The 26,933-nt window shown below is 36.6% G+C and overlaps 3 protein-coding genes across 4 annotated transcripts; all 3 read right to left on the bottom strand.

Moving 5' to 3' along the window:
* Nucleotides 1–5,764: 5,764 nt before the first annotated feature.
* asb13a.2 (ankyrin repeat and SOCS box containing 13a, tandem duplicate 2) lies at nucleotides 5,765–11,551 on the bottom strand. The gene is made up of 6 exons (XM_067390960.1): nucleotides 11,155–11,551; nucleotides 10,643–10,830; nucleotides 10,386–10,542; nucleotides 9,530–9,664; nucleotides 9,147–9,338; nucleotides 5,765–7,207 (listed from the first exon to the last, which is right to left on the bottom strand). Exons 1-6 carry the CDS (start codon nucleotides 11,195–11,197, stop codon nucleotides 7,080–7,082), a joined length of 843 nt encoding a protein of 280 aa, XP_067247061.1. The 5' UTR covers nucleotides 11,198–11,551; the 3' UTR covers nucleotides 5,765–7,079.
* Nucleotides 11,552–11,787: 236 nt separating this feature from the next.
* asb13a.1 (ankyrin repeat and SOCS box containing 13a, tandem duplicate 1) lies at nucleotides 11,788–14,161 on the bottom strand. 2 transcript variants are annotated; one of them, XM_067390959.1, is made up of 6 exons: nucleotides 13,803–14,161; nucleotides 13,470–13,657; nucleotides 12,570–12,726; nucleotides 12,353–12,487; nucleotides 12,077–12,268; nucleotides 11,788–11,994 (listed from the first exon to the last, which is right to left on the bottom strand). In XM_067390959.1, the coding sequence occupies exons 1-6, from the start codon at nucleotides 13,843–13,845 to the stop codon at nucleotides 11,864–11,866; spliced, it is 846 nt and encodes a 281-aa protein (XP_067247060.1). In that variant the 5' UTR covers nucleotides 13,846–14,161; the 3' UTR covers nucleotides 11,788–11,863. The 2 variants fall into 2 exon arrangements, with proteins under 2 accessions (XP_067247060.1, XP_067247059.1); XM_067390958.1 differs by having other exon boundaries at nucleotides 12,077–12,487.
* A 206-nt stretch (nucleotides 14,162–14,367) lies between these two features.
* gdi2 (GDP dissociation inhibitor 2) lies at nucleotides 14,368–25,775 on the bottom strand. Its single transcript, XM_067391758.1, has 11 exons — nucleotides 25,641–25,775; nucleotides 19,272–19,379; nucleotides 19,089–19,188; nucleotides 18,696–18,830; nucleotides 17,361–17,559; nucleotides 17,109–17,240; nucleotides 16,883–16,982; nucleotides 16,619–16,790; nucleotides 15,934–16,078; nucleotides 15,773–15,827; nucleotides 14,368–15,689 (listed from the first exon to the last, which is right to left on the bottom strand). Exons 1-11 carry the CDS (start codon nucleotides 25,683–25,685, stop codon nucleotides 15,534–15,536), a joined length of 1,347 nt encoding a protein of 448 aa, XP_067247859.1. The 5' UTR covers nucleotides 25,686–25,775; the 3' UTR covers nucleotides 14,368–15,533.
* Between the last annotated feature and the right edge of the window lie 1,158 nt (nucleotides 25,776–26,933).

Genomic DNA, 26,933 nt, shown 5'->3' with positions numbered 1-26,933 from the left:
GTGTCTATGTGAGGCCTTTGTTCTCAGTGTGCTGTGACCCGTGAAGCCATGAGGAAACGCTAAATCAGATTTAGTCACAGTATTTTTCTTCGAAAGACAGTAACCACATCATAACCAACAATATGTGTGATGTCAAAAAATCACCATTTCAGAAAAAAAAAGATTAGATGTATTATACAGGGCCGTAAGTCAATTAAAAGATGAAAGTAAGGATATAAAGATTAATTATTGGTTTAGAAGTCAATGTATTGTTCATTTTAAAATGTGAATCACTGGTATACAATCAATAAAATCAACCATTGAAATAAATGGTATAAAATAAATACAACACAACACAATACACAGCAAAATCTCCAGAGTAATTAAGCAATTAATTAAGTAATGATTGCGCATTAGTGATGAACACCTGCTGTTAACAAGCAGAATCACTGAGGAAATAAGAAAAAACATAAGAACGACAAGTGTCTTAAATCACAGCCTTATTAATTACTTAATTATCTCATTAACTTTAACTCTGCTTCAGTGTTACTTTAACACTATTTAGAGAGGGACCATATGTACTCTGAGCAGAGTTGATTTAACTGGGAATTTTGCTGTGTACATTACAATACAATGCAAAATAATAAAAGGAGATTAATTATTGGCTTTAGAAGTCAATGTATTGTTCATTTTAAATAAGAATCACTGGTATATAATCAATAAAATCAGCCTTTGAAATAAACGGTATAAAATAAATAATAAAATAAAATAAAAGGATTGAATCAGCCATTAAAATGAGTGGTAAAGAAAAATAATACAAAAAAAAAAATGAAATAACATTAGATTATTTATTGGCTTAAGAAGTCAATATGTTCTTATTAAAATGTGAATCACTGGTATACAATCCATAAAACAGGCAGTTGAAATGAGTGGTAAAAAATAAACTATAAATAAAACAAAATAATATAAATACTACAGACATAAATGAGTGGCTTTATCTGTTAATATTTTTCATTTTAAAATGTGAATCACTGACACACACACACACACACACACACACACACACACACACACACACACACACACACACACACACAAAACAGTCATGAAAAAATGAAAAAAACTTCATTGCCACTTAAAGGAATGGGAATGCTAATGAATAAAATACAATGATAAAACAAAATATTAAAAAATAAAAATTACTTTTTTTTTCTTCAAAGAATTGGAGTGCATTTAAACATTCAATGTCATATAGCGACAGAGAAGATAAAATGGGAAGTTGCTGAGGTCACCATGTTGTATGTTGCTTGAACACCCAATAGAGGGAGTCCCTTTAAAAAAAAGAAAGAAAAGAAAATCACATGCACAGATGGTATGATCATTTCAAGGGAGAAGGGGAAACAAAGACAGATGACGTGTATATGTGTGTAGTCTATACTCTCAGCTGGACAGAAACACATTTTTGTGACTAGACATCTACAATGAGTTTTTGAGTAAGTCTTGTCTACTGTCCCAGCCCTGGACTGTTCTGTAGACAGTACATAAAAACAGATGAGTAGCCTAGTGGTTAAAGTCTGATTTTAGATAGGGGCGAGACAAACTCCAGGGTGAAGCACTTAACCCTGTGTTGCTCCAGGCAGGCTGTGTCTGCAATTACTGACTTATAAGTCACTTTTTGCTAAATGACAAGCAACCAAGATAAAAAAAGTTTCAGGCAACAATCTTTTCTGTCCTATAGACTTTTGGCTTTCTACAAATTAGCCTGTCATGCAATGCAATTTACTCCAATATATGTAGCACAAAAGATGCTGAAAAGTTTTTCATTATAAAATACAGTGATAGAAAAGTAACAAAACTAGATCATGTAAACGTTTCATGGGCACAAACTAACTTTGTCTTAACCAAGACTGCAGCATGCAGTTTTCAAGCTGAGCTTGGCTTTCATGGCTGCTCTTCATACACGCACATCTGTTTCTCATTGAGTCGGAATTCCTGAGTGGATCTGAGGTGATTTGTGCCTGGGAGCCTCTAAAGACAAGAAGCGGACCATCTCAGAACCAAATCTGCTTCCTCTCTGCTTCCTCCAGCTTTAGGTTATGATCTTTTTCTGCAAGTACTTTTTTTTTTACAACCTTCTAAAACCTCTCTGACAGCAGACCTTTGTTCCAGCACAAAAGCAGCTCACTTGTGTAATCAGGTGTGCTATTTTTCTTGAATGAAAAGGTTTGGTGTCAACATGCAGTAGCACAACAGCAACCAGCAGAAGACATAATAATGAGGAGCTGACGGAGCTGTAAACCCTGTTGGGTGATAGTCTACTTCTGTTAAATGAACAGTCTACTTTCAATTATGTGATACTCAAAAGTCAGTGAGACATTCACCAGAATGTGATCAGGTACTTTAATAAAAAAAGAAGCCTTCTTTTGGTCACAAAGAAGCAAGACTGTCTACAAACAAAGAAAAACAGACAAATGACTCATATATAAAAGCTGCAGAGCCCCCTTGTGGCAACGAAGAGAAATGCAGCTGAGGTGAAGTAACATGAAGTTAGATTATATTGTTAAATATCCATGAGGGCTAAAATCATAGATATTAAAACAGGATTAAAGGGTTAGTTAACCCAAAAATGCAAATTCTGTATTTTAACTATGTCTTTAGTACCTTTCTGGACCTTGAAAGTGGTGGTTAGATTGCGGTCTGTGGAGGACTCAGATACCTCTCGGATTTCATCAAAAATCTTAATTTGTGTTCCGAAGAAGAACGAAGGTCTTATAGGTTTGGAACGACACGAGGGTGAGTAATTAATGACAGAATTTGCATTTTTATGTGAACTAACCCTTTAAAACAATATCCTTGTCAGTTCTGTTGTTTTGTCAAAGAGGAACAATGATGTTTTAGAAAGAAATAAGGTCATAAAGCATTTATTTGAAATAGAAATCTTTTGTAACATTTAATGCATCTTTGCTTAATAAAAGTATTAATTTCTCTGTTCAAAAAACACAGGGAGAATCATATTAAAATAGAATTTAAACAATATTCTTGTTGGCAGTTTTGGGGGTAACGCATTACAAGTAACTTGAGTTATGTAATCAGATTACTTTTTCAAGTAACTAGTAAAGTAACGCATTACTTTTAAATTTATAAGAAAATATCTGAGTTACTTTTTCTAGACTAGCTCTAGACTAAATGCGAGCATACATTTTCTCATTTAGGCCTACTTTTCTTCTCTATTCCAGAATCAGGGTTGCCAGGTTTTCACAACAAAACTAGCCCAATCGCATCCCATGGGGTAAAATCTGCGTATTCTGGTGAGGTTCCCTTGGTAAATTAGCATTCTAGGGGCTAAATATCACATTGCTTGGGTCACTTCAACATTAAAAACAACCCACGGCAACAGCGTTAAAGTAGCCAAATTCCGCGGGAAAAGCATAGACTTGGCAACACTATCCAGGGGTGCCTTTCCCAAAGTGAACTATGATTGCAAGTTCCATCATTACCAAAAGAGTTCAATGGGACTAAGACCACATTGACTAACGATGCTTTCAGGAAACACACCACATAGCACAGCCGAAAGGCTTGTTTGTTTGACCTGCGCCCTCTACTGTACAGGTGTGAATTTGCATTGAGGCTTTTTTATTTCACTTTGGTGTGAAAGGGCCTATACATTTTCCAAAAATATAACTTTTTTGTTGTTATAAAAACAAACAAACAGCCCAGCCCAGATGAGGAAAAAGTAACAACACAAAAGTAATGTAACACACTACTTTACATAAAAAGTAATGCAATTGGTTATTTTTTTTTTTACTTTTTTTTTAGGGAGTAACGGAATATTGTAATGCATTACTTTTAAAAGTAACTTTCCCCAACACTGCTTGTTAGTTCTGTTGTCTTCTCAATAAGGAAGAATGATAATTGTTTTATGACTTATTATTGAATATCCTGATGGAAAACAACAAATAAAACAGTCAGGACCTTCCTATAAATATTTACTTCACAATAACTTAACTTAAATAAACATAACCAGCATTACGCAAGATATTTTTGAACAGTATTAAAACCTTATAGCACCGAATACTTTAAGCATGTGTTATTCCTGCCATGGAATAACCAGCCAAATATCCAGGCAATGTTGGCATAACCAAGCCTTTTAGGTTATCTAGAACAGAACATCCTTGAATTAAACAATCTCCTTGAAACAGTTAAGACTGGTGAAGATAAAATAACAACCCTTTAAAGGCTGTTTTAAGATGAGAGTCAGTTAAGAAGAAAAAGAGCAGCATTCTTTCAATAGCAGCTACCCTGTCTCTATAAGCTTAATATCAGAATTAGCACTCTAATAACATTCCTGCCCTCCTTCCCGCTCGGGATATGTGCACAGGAAGAGGAACTCATTTCTCCAGTTCAGTGAGAAGAGCACAAGTACTTGGATCTTCTTCTATTTCTGGTCTGGCTGCTATTTATAGAACATTCTGTACTTTATAAGAGGAGGCCGGAGGAGGAAGGCGGGACGTGAAGGGATCAAATGGATAAAGAGAACTTGGAGAACTGTGGGTCAAACTCACAAAGCTAATCCTGACATACTTTAAATCAATTAAGGGAAGGAACAGATGAATGAGAAATGAATAAAACAAATCACTTAAAATAAAACCATTTTGTAATGATAAATTGAAACTGTATAACAGTTTTCTCTCTCTCATAGTGACAACATGAAATCAGGCTTGACCCTACTTACTTTCATGTGTATTTTATATGCACGCACTGCTGTTCAAGTTTGGGTCGGTAAGATTTTTATTGAATGTTCTTAGTAGTTTGGCCAGTAGTTGTTCTTAGTAGTTTGGCCAGTAGTTGGCAATGTCGCTTTGTAAAGAGACACTACGCGCCTATAGACTGAACACACAAAACACATGACGACACCATTTACACAAATTCACGTTTTTGTAGTTTACACGGAGACAATAACATAGTTTTCAAAAAATTGCACTTTGAAACCAGTTTTCAAAAGTTTGTGTTTTCAGGCCACCAAAACGCTGTTGTCGCGTAAATGAACGACCAAAACGTATAAAATGTTTTCAGTTTATAGTTTAAAATGGTGTCGTGTAAACCCCCCATAAAAATGGAAATTGGTGAAAATGGTGGCGTCATGTGGCACGTAGTGTTTCTTTACAAAGTGACATCGCCATCTACTGGCCTGGCAGTGTAATACAGCATCTGTAGTCGTTTTCACTGTATACAAAACATGCAAAGGAAAAACATTTACTTTTTTGGAACATCATTGTTGTGTAAATGTACTCTAATATTTTTTAAGAAACCATTTTTTTCAGGATTCTCTCATGAATAGAAAGTTCAAAAGAACAGCATTTGTTTGAAATAGTAATCATTTGTAACATTATAAATGGTTTTAATGTCACTTTTGATCAATGTAATCCTTGCAGAATTTAAGTATTATTTCTTTCAACAAAAAAATTACAGATCCCAAACTTTTGAACAGTATAGTACATGTAGTAGTTTAACTGCATATGCAATTCATAAGTGCAGGTTTGTTATCATAATCTTTTATGAAAATATTACTTCGTTTACCTCTGAAATAACCTAATTTTTTGGTGAGGTGTCCAAATTCAGGAAAAATATTAATAATAAAAAAAAAAAATATATATATATAATAATAATAATAATAATAATAATAATAATATTATATATATATATATATATATATATATATATATATATATATATATATATATATATATTTACATTTCATGATCCAATCAAATTCAATAGTCTTTATTATCTTTTCCTCACTTTAGACAAAATCTGATCTGTAAGAACAGCAATTAAGAATTGGAAATATATGTACGGATTATAGCAAATCCTTTAGAGGAATTATGAAATATTATGACCGATGTACTAATACAACAGTACTAAAGTCCAACAAGTTGTAAACTGGTTTCTGTCAAGTGTGACTTGTGACGTCACTACAGCAGAACACTGACAACGAATGTGGCAGAACAGAGGTATAACTCAAGCTGCTCATGTCATGATATGAATGCCCATGCTTCCCCCAGGCCTGTGCAATAACACTTTGTTTAAGCCGCTTTGATCCCCTATAATGAATCTCTAATGAGAGCATGAGGACATTCACATGCTCATATCCAGCAATGTGTGTTGTGCCTGTGCATAGCGACTAATGTGCTGCTGTTTGCCTGGACTTCATTTAGCAGTCAGAGGAGTTCCTGAATGTAGACAGCTGCCAGATTAAGTGTTTCCTCTTTTTCTGTGTCTCTGTCTCCCGCTCTTTGTCTCTGGCAATAACTAGCATGCATTTAATGGTTTACATCAGTCCTAAATTCACCTCTCACACAATAAGACAACATATTTTACAGGCAAAGTCAGTGTGTTCTACTGAGAAGTGCTAAAATGAAATTCTCCCTGTTTACTTTAATCTGCTGTGCTTCTGTTAACTAAAAGAACTGTCCACCCAAAAATGAAAATTAATGACAGAATTTTCATTTTTAAAGTGAACTATTCTCATACAGGGTGAAGTGTGTAATTTCTGTGCCAATAGTTGCACCGTACAAAATTGTAAGAAAAATTATTAGGATATATTTTTAAAGTTGAAGTTGCGATAGTGTTTTCTTCCCTAATGTGACGTATATCTCAGTGAAACGGCTTCTCGAACAAGAAAAAAGTAGGACGGGACTTGATATTGTCCCTCAGGAAATGATTGGATCGATGGATGGTTGTGGTTTGTTATTGATCGATCTCATGTGAGTGACAGGTTGGCCTGCCCTCAGGCCAAAAACATCAGAGAAAAGTTGAAATGTCGCTGCAATAGGGCGGGGAAGTTATTTTGATTAAAGATTACGAGGGCACATGCATTGAAAACAAATGATGTGCACAGATAAATGATTTATAATAAATATTGCAATATCAATAAACAAAACAAGAATTGTTACTTTTGATTCCATGGTGTCTTTAAGAATGAAAAATTACACACTTCACCTTTAATGCTCTACAGTGCGGATATAACTGATAAAGTTGTTGAAGAGATCTCAGTGTTTCAAGTTTTTGTGCATTTGAGGTAAAAAGGCCTTGGACGGAGTTCATTGGTATAAGAGATAACTGATAATACGGTTGGGAATATCCAGTTTGGTCACCACGTCCACAGCTTTGGTGCCCAGGACGGTCCTCAGGGTGATCCGGCTCAGCTGCTGCAGAGAAAGAGGGTTACCTGCAAAAACACACAATATAATGCAGCATTAAAGGTGCCCTAGAAATTTTTTTAAAAAGATGTAATATAAGTCTAAGGTGTCCCCTGAATGTGTCTGTGAAGTTTCAGCTCACAATACCCCATAGATTTTTTTTCATTCATTTTTTTAACTGCCTATTTTGGGGCATCATTCGAAATGAGCCGATTCAGGGTGTGTGGCCCTTTAAATCTGATGCTCCACGCCCCAAGAGCTCGCGCTTGCCTTAAACAACATAAAAAAAGTTCAAACAGCTAATATAACCCTCAAAATGGATCTTTACAAAGTGTTCGTCATGCAGCATGTCTAATCGCACAAGTACAGTGTTTATTTTGATGTTTACATTGATTCTGAATGAGTTTGAGGCTATGCTCCATGGCTAACGGCTAATGCTACACTGTTGGAGAGATTTATAAAGAATGAAGTTGTGTTTATGAATTATACAGACTGCAAGTGTTTAAAAATGAAAATAGCGACGGCTCTTGTCTCTGTGAATACAGTAAGAAACGATGGTAACTTTAACCACATTTAACAGTACATTAGCAACATGCTAACAAAACATTTAGAAAGAAAATTTACAAATATCACTAAAAATATCATGATATCATGAATCATGTCAGTTATTATTGCTCCATCTGACATTTTTTTGCTATTGTTCTTGCTGGCTTACCTTGTCTGATGATTCAGCTGTGCACATCCAGACGTTCTGCCCTTGTCTAATGCCTTTCATAATGTTGGGAACATGAGCTGGCATATGCAAATATTGGGGGCGTACACCCCGACTGTTACGTAACAGTCGGTGTTATGTTGAGATTCGCCTGTTCTTCGGAGGTCTTTTAAAACAAATGAGATTTATATAAGGAGGAAACAATGGAGTTTGAGACTCACTGTATGTCTTTTCCATGTACTGAACTCTTGTTATTTAACTATGCTGAGGTAAATTCAATTTTTGAATCTAGGGCACCTTTAAACACGTAAAATAATATAATTTCAATGCAATGCATTTACACATGAAGAAGGTTTTGAACAAAATGAGGGTAAGTAAATGATGACAGATCCTTTTTGGGTGAATATAGTTTTGGGTGGCCACCCTTTAACAAACATATAACATCCTCTGTATGTTGACACTGCCTTCCATAGAAACCAAATAAAAAAGGACAGATAAAAGAGAGCGTTCCAGTAGATAAAACCATGCTTGATAAAATGTAAAATATAAGCATTCAAGATCAGGACCTCCTGTCATATCATTTAAAACACAAAATCTGATTGTTTGCATTCTCAAATTCTTTTTTTTTTTTTCAGCCTCTGAATGGCCAGGAAAATATTTATAAGCTCCTAGGCCACGGTTTCTCATTAACGTGGTTTACATTCTTAAGAAGGGCATTGGCATGTTGTGTATGGATGGGGTTGCGAATGTCCCTTGCAGATGAGACTAATGACGGCTTCCAGGCCAACACCAGAATCCAACATCTCATAATCATAAACTTCATGTAATTATTTACAGCCTCACACCCAAAACATCCTGAGCAGCACCTAGGCAGCAGACCTGGCAGTGAATCACTGCTGCATGCACTGTAAAATACAACCATACCCCTGTAACACTTAACATTAACATATTTCATTTTAAGGAACATTTTAAATATCACTGAAAGCATAGAGAACATACCAAACTAATAAACTTTGAAAATGATTCATCATGCAACACAAAGCACGACAGCTTTTGCTACAACAGCTTTTATAGTAAGCCACGAGCACCATCTGCTGGACACTTTTTTTTTTTTTAAATGAAATCTTTTTCATTACTTTTTTTTTTTTTGATTAGTGGCCGAAACATTGCAGGATATTAAATATTTTTCTTTTTTTTTACATTTTAGATTAAGTGTAATTGAATTCCCTCACAAGGCTGTTTTGATTTGAACTCACTCTCATATAGCTGAAGGCAGTGCGCCGAGGGCGTATTTGGCCTTGTGTAGTCGACTGGCTTCCTATCGTATTTGTCTCTGGCGTAAATGTTGGCTCCGAACTCCACCAGCAGCTCAATCATGTCCACAATGTTGGACTTGGCAGCATGATGCAGAGGCGTCTCGTGTAGCCTTGCGGCATTCACTCGCACACCTGCACACAGGCATATCACACAGGACTGCTCTTTTGACTTTATATAAAAGATTTCAACACACTGCATCACTGTTCATGAAAAGCTTCACTTTGGTGATTTCAGATTTAAACTACCTTCCACAGTAGCACATTCTCCAGTGTTTGCACAGCTGACAGAGTACCATCTCACAGCTCATGGGATATGGTTTTACCTGCATTCAGTAGCACCTTGACACACTCCAGGTGTCTGTTGGCACACGCCACATGTAGAGGAGTACCATAGTACAGGTCATAAGCCTCCAGACTGGCTCCTTTAGCAATCACTAACCTCACACAATCTGCATTACCTGCAAAATACAAAATATTGTTACATTATATGATGGATAAACAATTATTTCACTCAGAAAGTTTAGTTTATCAAAATAATTCTTACTCTGTAAATGTATTATTACTCTGTATTATTATTTTTCTGTAAAAAATTATCTTACTGAAATAGTAAAAGTTCAATAAAATATAATATATAAAAATATAATATAAAATGAAATATTATATATATATATATATATATATATATATATATATATATATATATATATATATATATTTAATTTTATATTTATATATATTATATATTTATTTAATTTTATATATATATATATATATTTTGAAATATTGCTCATTTAAAACAACTGTTGTTCATTTTAATATATTTTTAATGTAATTTATTCTTCAGTCTCACATAATCCTTCAGAAATCATTCTAATATGAGACTTTCAAATACATTAAAAATACTAATTATTCCAAATATTTGACGAGTAGTGTTTAAAATACACTTACACCCATTCTGTAATACTACAGAAATTATAAAAAAGGTCAATAAAACAAAATATAATTTAACAATTTGATTACTCTATGAATTTATAAAATTACCGACAGATTCTGTAATACTGTAATAAAAAAAGTTCGAATATAAATCTAATATCATTTTTCATAGTCTGAGGACCATACACTTTAAAATACAATAAAATAAACTTTAAATATACTACATTTTACATCAAACTACCACACCTCCCATGCAGGCCTCATGTAGAGGGGAGGTGGTACGTGAGGTAAGGGTGGGGTTGACTTTTGCTCCATACTCCAAAAGAAGCCTCACACACTCAAAGTTCCCAATAGAGCAAGCTTCACATAGAGGAGTACTACCGTCCACGTTCCTTGCATCAACCTGCAATACAACCCCAGAGGGAACCATTTTAAAGCCAATGTCAGTTTTCAGATGTCAACACTTGTGTATGTTTTAAGAACTGTATGTGTGTGCATGGTACCTGAGCCCCTGCGTCCAGCAGCATTCTCACACACTGCGTCTGTCCGCGTGCAGCTGCCTCATGGAGGGGAGTGATGGAGTCCACAGCCACAATATTCACTGAAGCTCCACTCTGAATCAAACTCTGCAGCTCTGACACCTGACCCTGATATGCAGCCTTATGGACCTCTGTCCTCTCTGCCCAGAAACCTAATAGATTCAAATGAAACCGCAAATCACTCAAAATTCTTACTCTCATAGCCTATTGATCAATGACATATTGTTTAGATACTAATTTTATTTTATGTGTTAAAACTTAAATATTAAACATAAATATATATTCAGATATGGAGAGAACACCATGTTAAAAAAAACAATTCAGGTAGTGACTTGGCTCACTAATCAACATATTAATTCCTTAATGTACATGATATATTGCTTAAAGCTGCGTGACATTAATAACAATAACAGACGGTCAGCAGGACTGCACGCGGTATGGATATTGCGGCAAACACGTTTTTCTCGTGGACTTACCTATGTCACCGAAAAAATAAGGTCGTGCTGTTTCCACTTCCATCTCTGCTTTAGTAAACTGGTGGACAGTAAAATGTAAACTAACCACAATTCGCTAGCTAACAAATTAAAGCAGCTGTGTTTAGAAATGCGGTATGTACATCACGTGGTCTGTTCTGTTTTGGCACTTGCTATGACGTTTTACTGTGAATGCTGGGAGTTGTAGTTCATTATGAATATACAGAGGCCCACAAAAGTATTTGGACAAAAATATATGAATGTCACTGCATTAGAACATGATTTTTTTTTTTTTTTACTTTTACAGACCTAGGGACACAGCGTACCAGATAACACTTAATACTTAAGAATTTTAACAATAAATAATGCTTATAGACAGACATTTTTAGAAATAGCTTCACTTTCAGGGCCCCCTTTGAGGGCAATATAAATATATATAGTTATATTAATAGTACATTTACTTTGCAAAATATTTTAAGGCAATGTAGATAATTACACAATTGTGTGATATATATATATATATATATATATATATATATATATATATATATATATATATATATATATATATATATTACATTACACAAATTAAAAGGATATACACTCAGCAGTTGTATGTGTCACTCAGCTCACAAACTTACAAACTTATTAAGACTTTACAATTACAGTCTATTGCAGGTTTCTAAATAAAATGGGTCTCTGTGGAACATATTCATGATTTGTAAGTGAGGTAATCAATGATGCGCTGTGAAATGTCCAGTTTGGGGACCAGCTCCAGAGCTCTGGTGCCCAGCACACTCCTCAAGACAATACGGCACAGCTGCTGCAGAGACAGAGGGTTACCTGCCGAAACACAGAGAACAGCAGCAGATTAACAATAAGATATAACAAAAGTCATATAGCACCTATGCAGATTGAAACATACTCTCATAGTGCAGCAGACAGAGATAAGCAGGAGATTCAGGTTTTGTGTAGTCTCTAGGTTTGTGATTCATGTTATCGCTTATGTTGACATCTCCACCGAACTCCACCAGCAGCTCCACCAGGTCCTCTCTCTCGGCTCTCGCCGCATGATGCAGTGCCGTCTCATGGAACTTGGTGGCATTCACCTTTGCACCTTTAAGAGTTTGAAAAAATAACCACGCAGAATGATCTAAAATAGTGCAAAATACAATAAAACAATAAAGAAAAAGTGCCTCACCTGCATTAAGCAGCAGTAGAGCACAGTCAAAGTGAGCTTTAGCACAGGCAGCATGTAATGGTGTCCCAAAGTAAATGTCAAAGGCCTCCAGCAGAGCTCCCTTCGCTATCATAAGCTTCACACAGTCTGGGTTACCTGCAAAGAGATGCACTCTCCATAGCCATCATGACGAAACAAAAGTCTAAACACAAAGCATTGCTCCTCCTGGCTGTCTCACCTCGTATACAGGCCTCATGGAGAGGGGAAGCCGTAAGGGCGGTCAAGGAAGGGTTGACCGACGCTCCGTGATCCACCAGCAGCTTGACACTTTCTATGCTGCCAGCAGCGCAGGCATGACAGAGAGGAGTACTTCCATGGATGGTGCGAACATCCACCTGCACACACACACACACTTTTATGTGACAGACGTTCATTATTTTCTAAAGTTCATTTTAATTACTATAAATGTATACCTAACATTAAAAGAAAACTTTTAGCATTTTAGAATTTAAATAAATAAATAAGCTAGCTTTATTTGAATTGTTCATGAATCGTTTTTCCAAATAAGGGCATGCCCAGATATAGGCGCCCATTAAAATGCACCTCATTAAAAAACACAGCCTAAAAGTTAATGAATATAAATACATTTTGGAGTGATATTAGGTGTTTTCTAGCACATTCGGTAAAAAAACCCAGTTAATTTCCCACAAGTTAACCTTTTACTTCGCAGAACGGAAATCACCAGCTAACAATTTTTGGTTCTCATAACGATCTGGGAACAAGTCTCTGGTTTCCAGAACGTTCTGGGAACATTCCCAGAACATACATTCTAACGTTCTCTGTTGGTTAGCCAGGAAAGTTTTCTTTACGTAAATAGAACGTTCCCGGAACGTTCCCCTAACCTCTTTTTCCTCCAAATTCATTTACCTTGCTGTACATCAGTTATCATCCCGCATTCCCGCATGGTCACATCAAATAAGCATTTTTTTTTAATGATTGGTGACATTTTAATTACTATATATGTATCCCTAAAAGACTAAAATAAAACGTTTTAGCATTTTTAGAATGTAAATAAATATAATTAAATAAAAATAGCTACATTTATGATTCGCGCTGATTACCTGGTGCCGTAACCCACCTGAGCTCCTGCCTCCAGCAGTATTTGAACACAGTTTGGATGGGCTTGGATGCAGGCATCATGCAGAGGTGTGAAGTTATCCACAGTTACGATATTAACTGATGTTCCTGCTTCTATCAGCTGCTTTAACTGCAAAGCTCGACCCAGAGACGCAGCCTCATGTACCGGCGTACGGTCAGCCCAATGACCTAAAAATGCACTTTATTGTCTTGTATTTTCCCTTAGGTGTCAATAGATCTTATTGTAAATATAATTTCACCCTCTATACAAGCAATTACAAGGACAAGAGTCTGGTATGTATAAGATGCAATATATTACAAATAAGCAACTCACCGATGTCACCATAAAACGTTGATCTGGCAGCGGTAACCTCCATAACTGGATAAACCTACCTGACATTCAACAAATATTATTTATATAGCACGCAAACAACATGCTGACAAGGTAAACATATTCTATATTTAGAGAAGCCGCCTGTGTGGTTTGTTATGGTTTGCGACACTAGGACGGAATACGGCAAACAGTCAAAGGGTTGGGGGAGATGTAGTTCCACCAGAGTTTGTCCTCACGCCCATAAAACTAGCACGAGCTCACTATTAATAAACTTTTGAATGTCAAAACATAATTATATCAAAGAAGCACAAGTGTGTGTGTGCAATAGCACACTTTTTTTTTTTTTACTGATAAAACAAACCTGCTGCAATGTATTTGTGATGAAGAACATAGGGCACATAAAACCCCTTAGTTTACACATAATTATTCTTAAACTTCTAAAATATGGATTACAGTTAATAGTTTTATTATAAAAAAAAATCAAATATTTAAAGTTAATGAATATAAATGGATTTGAGTGATATTAGGTCTTTTGTAGCACGATGATTTATGTAAAAAACAACCCAATAAAAACACACAGCCAGTTTTCCACAAGTTAACATTTTTACTTCGCAGTACAGAAATCATTTGAGCCCCATCCGTTGAGCATTTGTTTTTTAAAACATTGGTGACATTTTGCACAGGGCCCCGGTCATGTCAATACTGCCATAGACATTTTGGTCCTTGCTAACACATCAGAGCTGTTGAGAAGAACTCAGCAGACCCTGCTCCTCTCTCTGCTCTGAAGTGAGGAAGAAGGAGAGCTCCCTAACACACACTAGACAAGCAGATTCAAGACTTACAGTTAAGCAGCTTTTCCCGCTGATGTGTGATAACCTGCATGTAGTGGCCTTAGAATCACGCATAACCCATCAGAAAAGAGATGCAAGGCAAAGCTGAAAGAAAACCCCGGGCCTTCCAACAAGTAGCACGATTTACAGCTAATAGGGGGGTTAGTTATGTCAAATCACATGAGCATATTGCGAAATGAATACTGTGTGGTTGGACACGGATTACATAAAAGATTATCTACACTGTGTGTGCTTGATACTTCCCGTCGATCTGTAAACACAGGAAATTGGAGAAATAGTGCCAACTCAGGATACTAATTTAAGCACCAGTTGTAATTTGTAGGAAAATAGAGTAATGAATAATCCCTGGAAGTTATCTTAGAAGTAGATAGTTTCTTTTGAAAATAAAAATGTGCTGTTAAACCTGCTCAAACTCTAAACTGATCCATTCGCAATTTTGCAAACCCGATCCCCATCCGTTTTAAGGTTATCTTCTTTACAGCCAACACCAATGCATTTTAAAAATACGCATTTCTTCATATCACTTGAATACATCTGATCATTTGGCATCTTTGGATTTTTCACATCCCATGTCTAAGCAGGTTGAGTTAAAGATCACATGATGGAATCTAAATACAGGGCGTTGATAAACAATCAGTGCAAAATGGATCTTGTTTCCTGATTATAAAAAGCAGACTGGCAGAACCTTTCTCCCCTTCTCCCCCCCGAAAATGCTAAATTTGTATAACAGTTTACATGAAATTCCATTATGGGCAAAACATACACTTGTATAGCCAGCTCGCCCAATTTGGTTGCCATTTTTTCCTTTTCTTTTTTTTTTTTTTAACATTAAGATTATGATCGTCTGAATATCTGATATTCAAGAGCAGCTGGAGCTAGTTTACTGGTCAGCACAGTCTCCGAAGATGTCATTCTTCTTGCGCTCCATTTCGGCAAAGTCAAACTCTGTGCCCGTCATTCGCTTGTAGATGTCTTTGATATCGTCGCAGGTTGTCTCGAAGTGGGTCGTGGCATCGTAGGAGCGAGAGATGAAGACCTGGGTGCAGATAAATACAAATGTATCTTCAAAGCACGGTAGTCACTCTTCAAATATCAAGTGGGCACAATGTAAACACTTACCTGGCTGTCAGATCCCAAGTCAGTTGGTGCATACTGATCACTAATGCTCACAAACCTGCAAAAAGATCACATTGAGCAAAATTATTTTCTTTATCTGACGGCTTTCACATCAAAGTAAGTTTTAGATGTCAGCGAGCGCATGCAGACACAAGCAAACTCACTTCTGCTCAACTGGTTCCAAAAGGTCCAGGGCTGGTTTGATCTCTTTCTCAGGGTCGTTGGTCTCCACAGTGGTGCTGACGATGGCTACGTATTTACCCTGGGCTGCCACGTTGTGTGCGTAGGAGATCATGCACACATAGATATCTAAAAGAACAAGAAGAATTTAATGTACAGAAATATACCTTTCAAAGTTTGAAGTCAGTAATATTTATGCTCACCAAGACTGCATTTGATCAGAAACACAGTAAAAACATTAATATTGTGAAATATTATTACAATTTAAAGTAACTTTTCAATTTCATATATTAGTTTAAAATTTAATTTAGTCCTGTGATGGCAAAACTGAATTTTCAGCATCTTCAGTGTCACATGACCCTTCAGAAATCATTCTAATATGCAGGAAACATTATCAATGTGGAAAACAGTTGTGCTGATTAATTTTTAAACTAAAAGACCATTCACAAATATTTATTTTTATTGTGGAAATAAAATTGCTATCAAAAATACAGAAATTTCACTGGTATATTTTTTTTATTGCCTACTGAAATTTTGGTTCCTGCCGACCCTAAAGGGTACCAAACTTACACTAAACACTAAACCAAAAAAAAATGAATGCGAGATTAGAATCTGCTTGTAAAGAAGAGCCTATAAAACTAGAGTGCTGTGGCTTCCTGTCAGACTAACCATGCTTCCTGTTGACCTGGTTCTGAGGGATGATGATCTGGCAGGAGTTGGCATCGCTGGTGTTCTTGATGGGGTGGCTCATGATGCAGATGACCCGGATCACCTGACCCACCTTGTTGACTCGGTCCATGACATAGCTGGGGTCGCAAATCAGCTGCTTGCAGCGAGCGATCTGACAGTTAAGAATAAACAACATTAAGTCACAGCACATTTTAAAGATAAATCAGATTTCACACCATTCCACAGAAATTGCAACACACTCACCTCTCCCTCGGATTTGACGCCCACCACTTTGCCGTTCTCTACGACAATTTCCTCAATGGGCTTGTTCAGCATGTAGGTTCCTCCATAAATGGCACTTAATCTGTGAGTGACAAAAATAAACTGCTAGTGCACTTACAGAGTACTGCAATCTAAGCAGACTACACACAGACATGTTTACAATGACGTGAAACGCTGAATTGCAGAGGAAGTAGTTGGGGAAACTCACCTGGCGAAGCCTTGGGGCAGCTCTCCCAGGCCATAGAGAGGGTACAGATATGGACTCTTTCCATACCTCGCCAAAGACTCACTGTACAACTTAATCCTGTTTATCGTCTCTATGCAGGGCTGATCCAGGTAGCTGGATGGGTAGGAAGCAAAAACACCACAGCTTTAACTTCAAGGGACAAACAAGCCTGCAAGGTTCTCTCAGTGTTTTAAGTGAACTTTCGCCAAAAAGTGAGATGAGGCTTCAACTCACTCATCTGTGCGGTAGAGTGCGAGAGCGTGGCCGGTGAAGTCGACAACATCCTGTCCGAGGTCGAACTTTTTGTACACGTCTCGCATGGTGGTCTTTTTAGGGTCCACTCCCTCCAAGGTCTTTGGGTCGTTTTCATCGAAGTTGGCAACGAACACGAGGAACTTCCTGAATCGCCTTTTCTCAAAAAGTCCCATGAGGCCTGAGAGAATTAAGCGTTAAAGATTTTATTAAAACATTACAATTTTCCCCATCAGCTCCATGACAACACACACTTGGGTGGATGTATCTTAGGAAAAAACATGCTAGCATCTCCCACTTAGTTTGCAAAAATTAAACAGGAACTACAGAATTGTTTTACATGACAATTACATCATGGTACAAAATTAATGAAAAGAGAAGTAGGGCGAGACACCCAAAATCTGCACTTCACTATAATTCCCTCTTGCACTTAAAATAACAGACCTTGTCATCCATTCAGGCAGGGTGGTTTAGTATTATTTATATACTATTATACTTTTTTATTAATATATATATATATATATTTTATTAGTTTTAGTAAATTGTACATTTGTCATTCTTTTTTATAAATATTACCATTTAGCTTTAATTTATTCTAATTTCAGTTTTAGTGTTGAATTCTGAAAAATAATTTTAGTGCTTCAATCTAAACATTTCTATGGAAGCTTGTTTCCGCCGGTGAATAAAAAATAGGTAACTGACTTTTTATCTCACAATTCTGACTTTTTTTCTTGCAATTGTAAGTTTACATCTCACAATTTTTACTTTTTTAGTTTATATCTTGCAATTCTGAGGAAAAAAAAAAGTCAATTGTGAGATAAAAAGTCACAATTATCATCATTTAAAGTGTGTTATTCCATGGCAGAAACAAGCTTCCATACATATCAGATAGTTGCCAAGGTGCCATTTTAAATTTAGATTTAGTTTTTAAACTAATATTTATATTTTACTTTATTTCAGCATTATTTCAATCAGAATTTTTTTTTTTTTTAATAGTTTTAGTCAACGATGCTATCCCTGGTTCACACAATAAAACACTCTAGCCTAGTTGGCTATTATCTCTGCCTCAGATGGCAGGATTATGGGCCGCCCACAGCCTGTTCACTGACCATCAGATGAACATTGCATACACAAATGGCAAGCGCTGGCTTAAAATCACCAGTTTCAATCTGATCCTGTCGGCAGTCCAACAAAAAGAAAAAGGAAAAAAAAAAAAAAAAAACCAGAAGAAAAATCTGCTGCATTTGAAAAGTATGGAGCCTTAAATCTTATTTGTTCCTAACTTTAGATTATCAGAACCACATAAATGTCACTTACTGGATGCCAGAGCTTCAGTCTCGGTGGAGGGCACTTTGTAGATGCTGCCCTTTTTGTAGACAAAGCTGCCCTCAATCACTTTGAAGTCTAGGTAACGTGTCACCTGTGTGATCAGCAGCATACGCACCAGCTGACCTATGAATGCGAAAAAGACACAAATGTAGAAAAAACTGATCAAAGCGCTATTGCTAACTTTGTTCTATCCATTGATGTTTTGTATTCTTGAGGCATTTCAAGAGTGACAAAACTGCTAAGCAACAGGATAAGTGTGAGGGATCCAGCAGCGCCTGGCACAGAGCGATCCAGAACGTGCTGTGTATTTGGCCGAGATTACAGATTCCAAGAAGTGATGATTGAAGTGTGAATGTAGAGTGGGATGTCATTGCTTCTTACCGTTGGCCATTAGAAACTTGGGAATGAGATCCACGTTCCAGTCACGGCCTTTTCCCATGGACTCAGGAGGGCTGCCAGGAAGGCTGAAACGCTTGTACAACTATGATCAAACCAAGAGACAATGTTAGCATCTGTAGAGATTTAGAGAAGAGCTGTGGGGTCAGAGGTCAAATGGCGACTTACATCCTCCAGAGGGGTGATGGAGGCACTCTCCCCTCCATAGTATGAGTTCCTGTCCATGTGCAGCACCTTCTTCCCCTTCACGGACATGATCCCAGACAGGATGCATTCCTAGAGGAAACGCATGAATGCAGCTTCAGTACAACATATCTCAGACATGTGACCACGATGAGCCCAGGCCATTCAAAATGTACTCTAGTATTCTAGTGGTTTTGAAACAGGCTGCATCTTCAAATTAAATAAAAATATAAAAATCACCATTTCTTATTCTGAAAAAAAGCTTGCATTATTTATTTTACAGAACCAGTCCAAGCAGTACTTTAAAACAAGCCCTAGCACATTTTTGACTTCTTTTCAATGGCAGTGTGGAGTAGGTCAAGGGGACAACAGAGGAACGTCCTGTAAGCTTTATAAGAATTCCAGACAGCTTTACTCAACATTTACTGTAAATCACTGTTGCAAAAACAACTTAACCTAGTTACAGCAGTATAAATTACACAGAAGCGTAGAAATGAACTGAGCCGGTAATAAAATTATGTGAAAACCTGTCAAGCCAACCGTGAACAAGGTTAAACATGGATGTTTAAAGAACTGCTGAAACATTTTTTCTCAAAAGCCATAAACATTTAGAGGCAGCGAACCAACAGATCATGTGATGGTGTGGACTTTACACGCAACACAGGCCATCAAATGACAATTCACAGTGACATTTACTCTCAAAACGATTAACAACAGTAACTCATTATCCGGCAAGAAACAATACAGTTTTGTTCATTGCTAGCTACAAATAATTTGACTGTAAATGTTCTGATGATGTATGAGAGTAGCAACACCCATGCGAGTGGAGGCAAGCCAAATACCTATATGCAAACAAATACCTAAACAAGACAACATCTGCTTTGCATCATGCTGCTAAGCTAGGACAGGTTAGAATGGGATACACACAATAAGACCTACATTTCAGCTAATCAAAGTAGTTGAATATATAGGAGTTGAATTTATAGGAATTGAATTCACAGCACTACTAGAAGCAGAAAACATTTACGTTTACATAACTTTCACAAAACCCTTACTTTATGATGGAAAATGTATGCCCAACAAACCCTCACTAGCAAATATGTCTTCAGATTTCACCAAGTAGTGTTGTCACGATACTGGAATTTCCAACTTTGATACAATACCTTAAAAATATCAATATTCCATACCATTTTCGATACCACGGGGATTCAGATAATTTGTTATCTCATATTTTTTTGATAATTGGTAATTTTGTTGCAATTGCTTACATGCAGAACAGGGAGGATTTATTTGAAATGTTAAACTAAATTCACAAAAAGAGGCTTTAAGTTGTTTCTAACAGTAGTATTCAGGTAAGAAGAAATACTACAGAAATTAAAGTAATCAAATGTAAAATAACATTGGGTAGTCCTCACTGTAAAATTTTTATTCAGAATAATGCTTACAATTAAAATTATAAAAGTTATTCAGTCAAGAGCAGCGGGTGATTTTCTCTTAGTCTTTTGTTCTTTAATTAACACGGCAGATGGCAGCTGGCCTGTTCACACCGGGACGAATATCGCACGCGATTTTCGCCGACGTTTAACGCCTCGTGACTAAACAACGGGCACCAATGTGAGTGTGCACACCGACGTGAAAAACGCAAGGCGTAAAAGCGTCATTTTTTAAAAAACGCCTCGGGTTCCGTTTTTTTGGTTTGACGCGTCGCGTTAAAAACTGGCCGACCAATGAGATTGGCGCTTTTGTTCACGTGCCTGGAGCTGCTGAAGTTACAGTAAAACACGACTTGGTGGCGCTCAAGCACAAAACGGTCTTGCCGAGCACACAAGACGACGAAGAGAAAGTAAGTAGACGAGGAAGACCCCTACAAACTATCCCTGTGTCTCAAACAGCTCCCTAGCTCGTGTAGTATGCCATATAAATGAATGTGGTCGAATCCCTGATCAGTGCCCTGACTAGTGAAGTAGAGCTGATTGAGACGCACACTATGGGTGCTCTGCCACAGTATTATTTCTGTATTTTTCCTTTTTTTTCCCTTTTACATTGAAGAAATATAGTTGAGAATGTCTGTTCATAAATATGTTTATTTACACTACCATTCACTTGCACTAATATATATATATATATATATATATATATATATATATATATATATATATATATATATATATATATATATATATATATATAATATATATATATATATATATATATATATATATATATATATATATTCCATTTTATATATGCACATTTTTTTTTTATCTTCTTTAACTTTATTAATATCAATAGTGTTTATTTGCACTATCGTTAAGCACAAGCGCCACATACTGTCAGGGAGTGAATTTGCACGTTCACTCTGCGCATCGCCGGTGAAAATCGCTTGGGTGTGAACACAAAAAACGTCTCGAAAAACGCTGACGATAAACGCATAAACAACATGCGTTTTCTCTCAACTATTTACGTTACAAAGCTTACCGTATTTACCTGAATACTCTGGCATTTTGACATAATTGTGTATGCATTTGACCATTTAAGCGCAACAAGCCACGAAAAAGAAGTCAATTTGGTACTCGCAAGCTGTTTGAAAGGTGGCTTTATGAGAGCGCCACTTATATACTATAGATCAGTGGTTCGGGGGCTTTTGATGTGGGCACGAGGTCTGCAGGACACATTACTCACGGTTCGGTTTGTATCGTGGTTTAAGGCTCACTTTTTCTGTACGGTTCGGTATGTCAAATAAAAATAAAGAAAATAAGAACAAATAATCAAACAGCACAAATAAAGCAAAGATATGTAATCATGTAATCTTCAATGTATAAATTAAATACAGATCAATCATTATTAAGTTACTATTCAGTCATGAGCAATGAGTGATTTCCTTGTCTTTTGTTGTTTGATTAACATTAAAAACACATTCAGACAGCAGGAATGCAAGGGCTGCCGTCTCTTTAAGACATAACACACCGAACAGTAGTACACCGATACTGAACACAAGCCTTCTTTTTTTTTTTTAGTGTATAAGTTCACTTAAGACATAACCGACTATGCTTGCCAGGATACTTGCCAAGACGGGGCTGTGTTGACATAATTTTGTGTGAATTTGTCCGTTCAAACACAAGACTTGAAAGAGACTCACCTGCGCTAACGCGCTATCAACACCCGGGTGATGACGGCGTAAATGACTGGTCATATAGTGCATACGCCACTCGCATTGAACAAAGTTAGGGGAAGCCAGAATGCGTATCCATCGACAGAAACATATTAGCCTAACTCTGTCTATTTTATTTATTTTCTACAAACCATATTATAGATGCATTATGCGTCGTCAGATATGAGATGAACCGCGGTGCAAGTGCGTGCCGAACCGAGTGAGCAGAACGGTACGGTTCGATTTTTTTTTACCAAGAACTATTTCACCCCTAATACAAGCACTTTTCAAAGACTAAAAGTAGTATTGGAACCATTTCAGATATTTCAGTACTGATACTTGTCGAAATATCGATATTTTTGACAACACTACCACCCGGTCAGTGCATGTCAAGGTGGTTGTTAAAAAGACTTTTCAGCCTTTTTTGGTCTTGGAGGGTAACAAAAATGCTGTTGCAAAAGGCACTTTCTCATGCCCACAAAATCAATGTCCTCACCTCAAATGTCCATGACTCAACTGCTCTCAGCTCAAAGGATGAGTTCAATTAAAAAGGAAAATATTGAAACAAAATGACTCAGTACAAAATCGAGGGATCTTTTTAGCAGCAATAAGGGTTAAACGTTAACATCCACTGTAAAGTGTACGGTACAGCCGCACGAGTGAACACCACCTGCTTCTCCTTACTAAACAATCAGGCTGCAGTCACATGAAAGGCCCTAAGAAACGCTCATAACGCTCATTTGTATCCCTCTTTCATGGTGTTAAAACACCTGCTGGGATTCAGCGCTCTGGCTTTAGATGATTCTGTCTGCGTATTATCATTACAGAAATCATCACGCTCCAGTAAAACACTTCTCCCACTATTCCTGCAACAACAAACTCAATCATCCAGCATTTGATGTCCCTTTTGTTTTCCGCTATTGCCTGTCAATCCACTGTAGATGATTCATCATATTGATTATGTGGAGAAAGACGCATCTACACAATATGAGACAGTACAGCTGCCAATAACGAAAAGATAACAGTGCAAAGACGTTGACAAAGTAACAAGTGCTTTACTATAAATTTACTACTACAATAAAATGCCAGTTTAAGAATTCCTATTACTGCATGTGATAAAATGAACAAGACCCTCATGACATTTGTTCTATTAAAACTCTTGAGTAGTTTAAGCATCAACGTTCCTAACTTCCAGCCCCTACACCGGCCTGCTCAGGCTAAATGGATTATGCAATAAGCCATGTAATACCAGAGCTGTACTATGCTCAGATGGACCGTGGCCTCAGGAACTGTGAGGAATTCCTTATAAAATATATACTGTTGCTTATTTCTCTCTCACATGCCACCCTCAGCTTACCATTTTTGTCCGATTTGCGGAACTAAACATAAGATGTCAGTATCAGTTCCTCTACAAAGCAAACCAACGCCTTTCTGTTGCTCTACCGATAGCCTAAAACACCTCTGCACAAAAACGTCCTCTGTTCACTTCCCATACTTCCTTCTTTTAGGGGAACCACTTTAAAGTCATTACACTAATCCAAACCAATAAAATGTGCATATTCGATATCCACAATCAATCATTCGGTTTTTGTGCACACTTGAGTCTGGCAGGATTAGTATGGATCACTGTTCAAAATCAATGCAAACTTTATTAGACTACAAATTAACAGAGTTTATGTATGTTTTAGGCTGACATTTAAGTCAGCATGAAACAGAAGACGCCTATTTTTGGCCTACTGTGATGTATATTCAAGTGAAATGGCTTATCGAACAAGAAAAAAAAAGCAGGGCGCGACTTGATTTTGTTCTTAGAGAATTGATTGGATGTTTGTGGTTGGCTTTTGCTGAGATCTCAAGTAAGTGACAGGTTGTCCCATTATCACACCTAAAACACATTAGAAAAGATGTCTCGGTGAGAGTGAGGAAATGTTATTTTAATTGATGATTACAAGTGAACATGAATAATTTAAAAAAGATGTACGTAGATAAATAATTATTGCAATATTAATAAAAAAAAATTGAATTGTCCATTTTGATTTCATGGTGACTTTAAGAAAATAAATAAACAAAACTGTTTACTTAATCCTGCTTAAACCACAAGGAAACAACGTATTCAGGGACAGTCCCAACAAACAAATGACTATAACCCAAAAGCACAGTACAGTAGAAGCCGGGAATCATTTTCATAATGGGTTTTTTTCCTGATTCATAATCTCTAGGTAAATAATGTATATTATGAATAGTGTAATTTCGCAGCTAAGAGCCCAGAGCATGTGTTTTATCATATGGATGCATCATATCGTCTGTATTAGAAGCATAAAATAACTTCCTGGCCAAATGAAAGCATTTAATGGAATATGCAATGAGGGTTTTCGTTTGCCTTGAGGGTGTGGTTGTTTACTGACCTAAACTGACGCAATAAGTAATCCTAAAATCGGTTCTGTCATTTCATTTTGAAGGAAAATATGAAATAACCCACCACCCTTAAAATAACTATGAAGTCAACCACTTGTAAAAATAACACCTTAACACTGAGGAAGCCATTGGGAACATTATAAACTACGTTACGTTTTACAAAATACTGCATGAAAACATTTGTCTACTAGCTTAAAGAATAACAAAATCACTTTGCATGAGAAATTAGTGATCATTTATTAGCTAACTTAGACACAGAGCGCAAGCTGTCTTGTTGGCACTGTCAAAATACGAAAGCCTCAATTCAAGCGCACTATCTGATCTCAAATATCACACTAAAATAACAAAACACAAGAAGATTCTTTGTGCGTCATTAGCGTGATATTAAATGACATGAAAAGCGATAAGAAATACACTTGTGTAGTCACAAACCACCGTCAAATTTGTAACCGGGGCCTGTGAGGCAGTGTTAGCCGCAGCTCTGAGCGCCAATGGACTGATGCTAAGGTTAGCATAAAAGCAGATAAGCATATCCAGTACAGTTATAATGAATGCCGATTAGCTTGAGGCTAGCATTAGTTAGCAGTGTAGCTAATTAGCATATAAGGAATAGACTGGCAGCTGATTAGCAAAATGCTAATTTTAGCATGTTAGTAATTAGCCTTCTGAAGTGAGCCGTACATTGAGAGCACCGCCTAGCGAGATCGAAACAGCCTCTGATTGTGCCTTTTCTGCATATTTTTATATCAAGTAAGCGTGCGTATTTGGATAAGATAATATTCTGATACCGTCAGCCCGGTTCCCAACACGATAACGTCGTATTCTTCATTCATTTTTCCTCGTCTTTAATCCCCTTTTCCTATGCGTCGGCGCGAAGAAAATGGAGATCTTGCAAAGCTGGAAATGAAAGAAGTGCGCTGTCACGTCACCCACAGAGGGTGTGGCTGAAGTGGGCAGGGCGAGCGAGTTTGCGCGTTCCGAGATGCGATTGGTGGACTGTGTTGTCAATCAACGAGTGACTACACCGCCCCTTATGATCACCAGTATGTTGGCTGCCACTCACCTGCATAATAGTTGTGGGGGACTTGATTCATCCCCGTGACTTGAAAGGATTAGTTCACTTTCAAATAAAAATTTCCTGATAATTTACTCACCTTCATGTCATCCAAGATGTTCGTGTCTTTCTTTCTTCAGTCGAAAAGAAATGAAGGTTTTTGATGAAAACATTCTTGAATTTTTCTTCTTTAGTGGACCCCAAATAGTTGAAGGTCAAAATTACAGTTATGCAATACAATATACAATATACAATATGCTAGTGCAAGTATATAACAATTAGCTCAAAAATTGACCAAGAAGAGAGCTAGTTCAAGATGAGCATTTATGGTTAAAACGTATATATATATATATATATATATATATATTTTTTAGTAAATGAGAGATGGTTTCTCTAGATAAGACCCTTATTTTTCATTTGAGATCAAGTAGAACATTTTGAAGCTGCACTGAAACTGTAATTTTGACCATCAACCGTTTGGGATCCATTGAAGTCCACTATATGGAGAAAAATCCTGGAATATTTTCATCAAAAATCTTAATTTCTTTTCGACTGAAGAAAGAAGGACATGGACATCTTGGATGACATGGGGGTGAGTAAATTATCAGCAAATTTTAATTTGAAAGTGAACTAATGCTTTAAATACATTCACAAAAATACCAAATACATGTAGGCTACTAAGTATTAGATTGTTTTCCATTGACTTACGTTTCTCTAATTTCTATAAAGAATAACAATAAAACTAAGCTAAAACTGTTTTTTTTGTTGTAAAATATAAGAGGCATATCTATTACATTATATGGATGTATATGTTTTTTAACTGATTTCCTCTGTTGAAAACTTACTAACAATGACTAAAGTGACAGTTTCTGTAGTTTACACCGTTACGCCAGTAGGTGACAACTGTTAGTTATGAGTGAGTCATGAAATTGTTCATTCACCCAAACGATTCACGAAAAGGATGCATCCAAAATTGCATACTTTCTTGCGTAGGTACTATAGAACTATATATTCTATATAGTATGAG

This window comes from Chanodichthys erythropterus, chromosome 8 (assembly GCF_024489055.1).
Source record: "Chanodichthys erythropterus isolate Z2021 chromosome 8, ASM2448905v1, whole genome shotgun sequence".
In the NCBI taxonomy this organism is placed as follows: domain Eukaryota; kingdom Metazoa; phylum Chordata; class Actinopteri; order Cypriniformes; family Xenocyprididae; genus Chanodichthys; species Chanodichthys erythropterus.
This window is presented reverse-complemented; position numbering and strand designations above follow the sequence as displayed.

Bases quoted from the DNA above. Each gene is read 5' to 3' on its own strand.
- asb13a.2 (XM_067390960.1), bottom strand. From the start codon at position 11,197: ATGGAAGTGGAAACAGCACGACCTTATTTTTTCGGTGACATAG. The intron at 10,831-11,154 runs GTAAGTCCACGA...TGAATCTATTAG, and splicing joins TTATTTTTTCGGTGACATAG to GTTTCTGGGCAGAGAGGACA. The intron at 9,339-9,529 runs GTAAAACCATAT...GCCTGTGTGCAG, and splicing joins CAAGGTGCTACTGAATGCAG to GTGTGCGAGTGAATGCCGCA.
- asb13a.1 (XM_067390958.1), bottom strand. From the start codon at position 13,845: ATGGAGGTTACCGCTGCCAGATCAACGTTTTATGGTGACATCG. The intron at 12,727-13,469 runs GTGGGTTACGGC...GTGTGTGTGCAG, and splicing joins TGCTGGAGGCAGGAGCTCAG to GTGGATGTTCGCACCATCCA. The intron at 12,488-12,569 runs GTGAGACAGCCA...ATCTCTTTGCAG, and splicing joins CCATGAGGCCTGTATACGAG to GTAACCCAGACTGTGTGAAG.
- gdi2 (XM_067391758.1), bottom strand. From the start codon at position 25,685: ATGAATGAAGAATACGACGTTATCGTGTTGGGAACCGGGCTGACG. The intron at 16,791-16,882 runs GTGAGTGTGTTG...CTTAACTGTCAG, and splicing joins GCGTCAAATCCGAGGGAGAG to ATCGCTCGCTGCAAGCAGCT. The intron at 15,828-15,933 runs GTGAGTTTGCTT...ATCTTTTTGCAG, and splicing joins TTGGAACCAGTTGAGCAGAA to GTTTGTGAGCATTAGTGATC.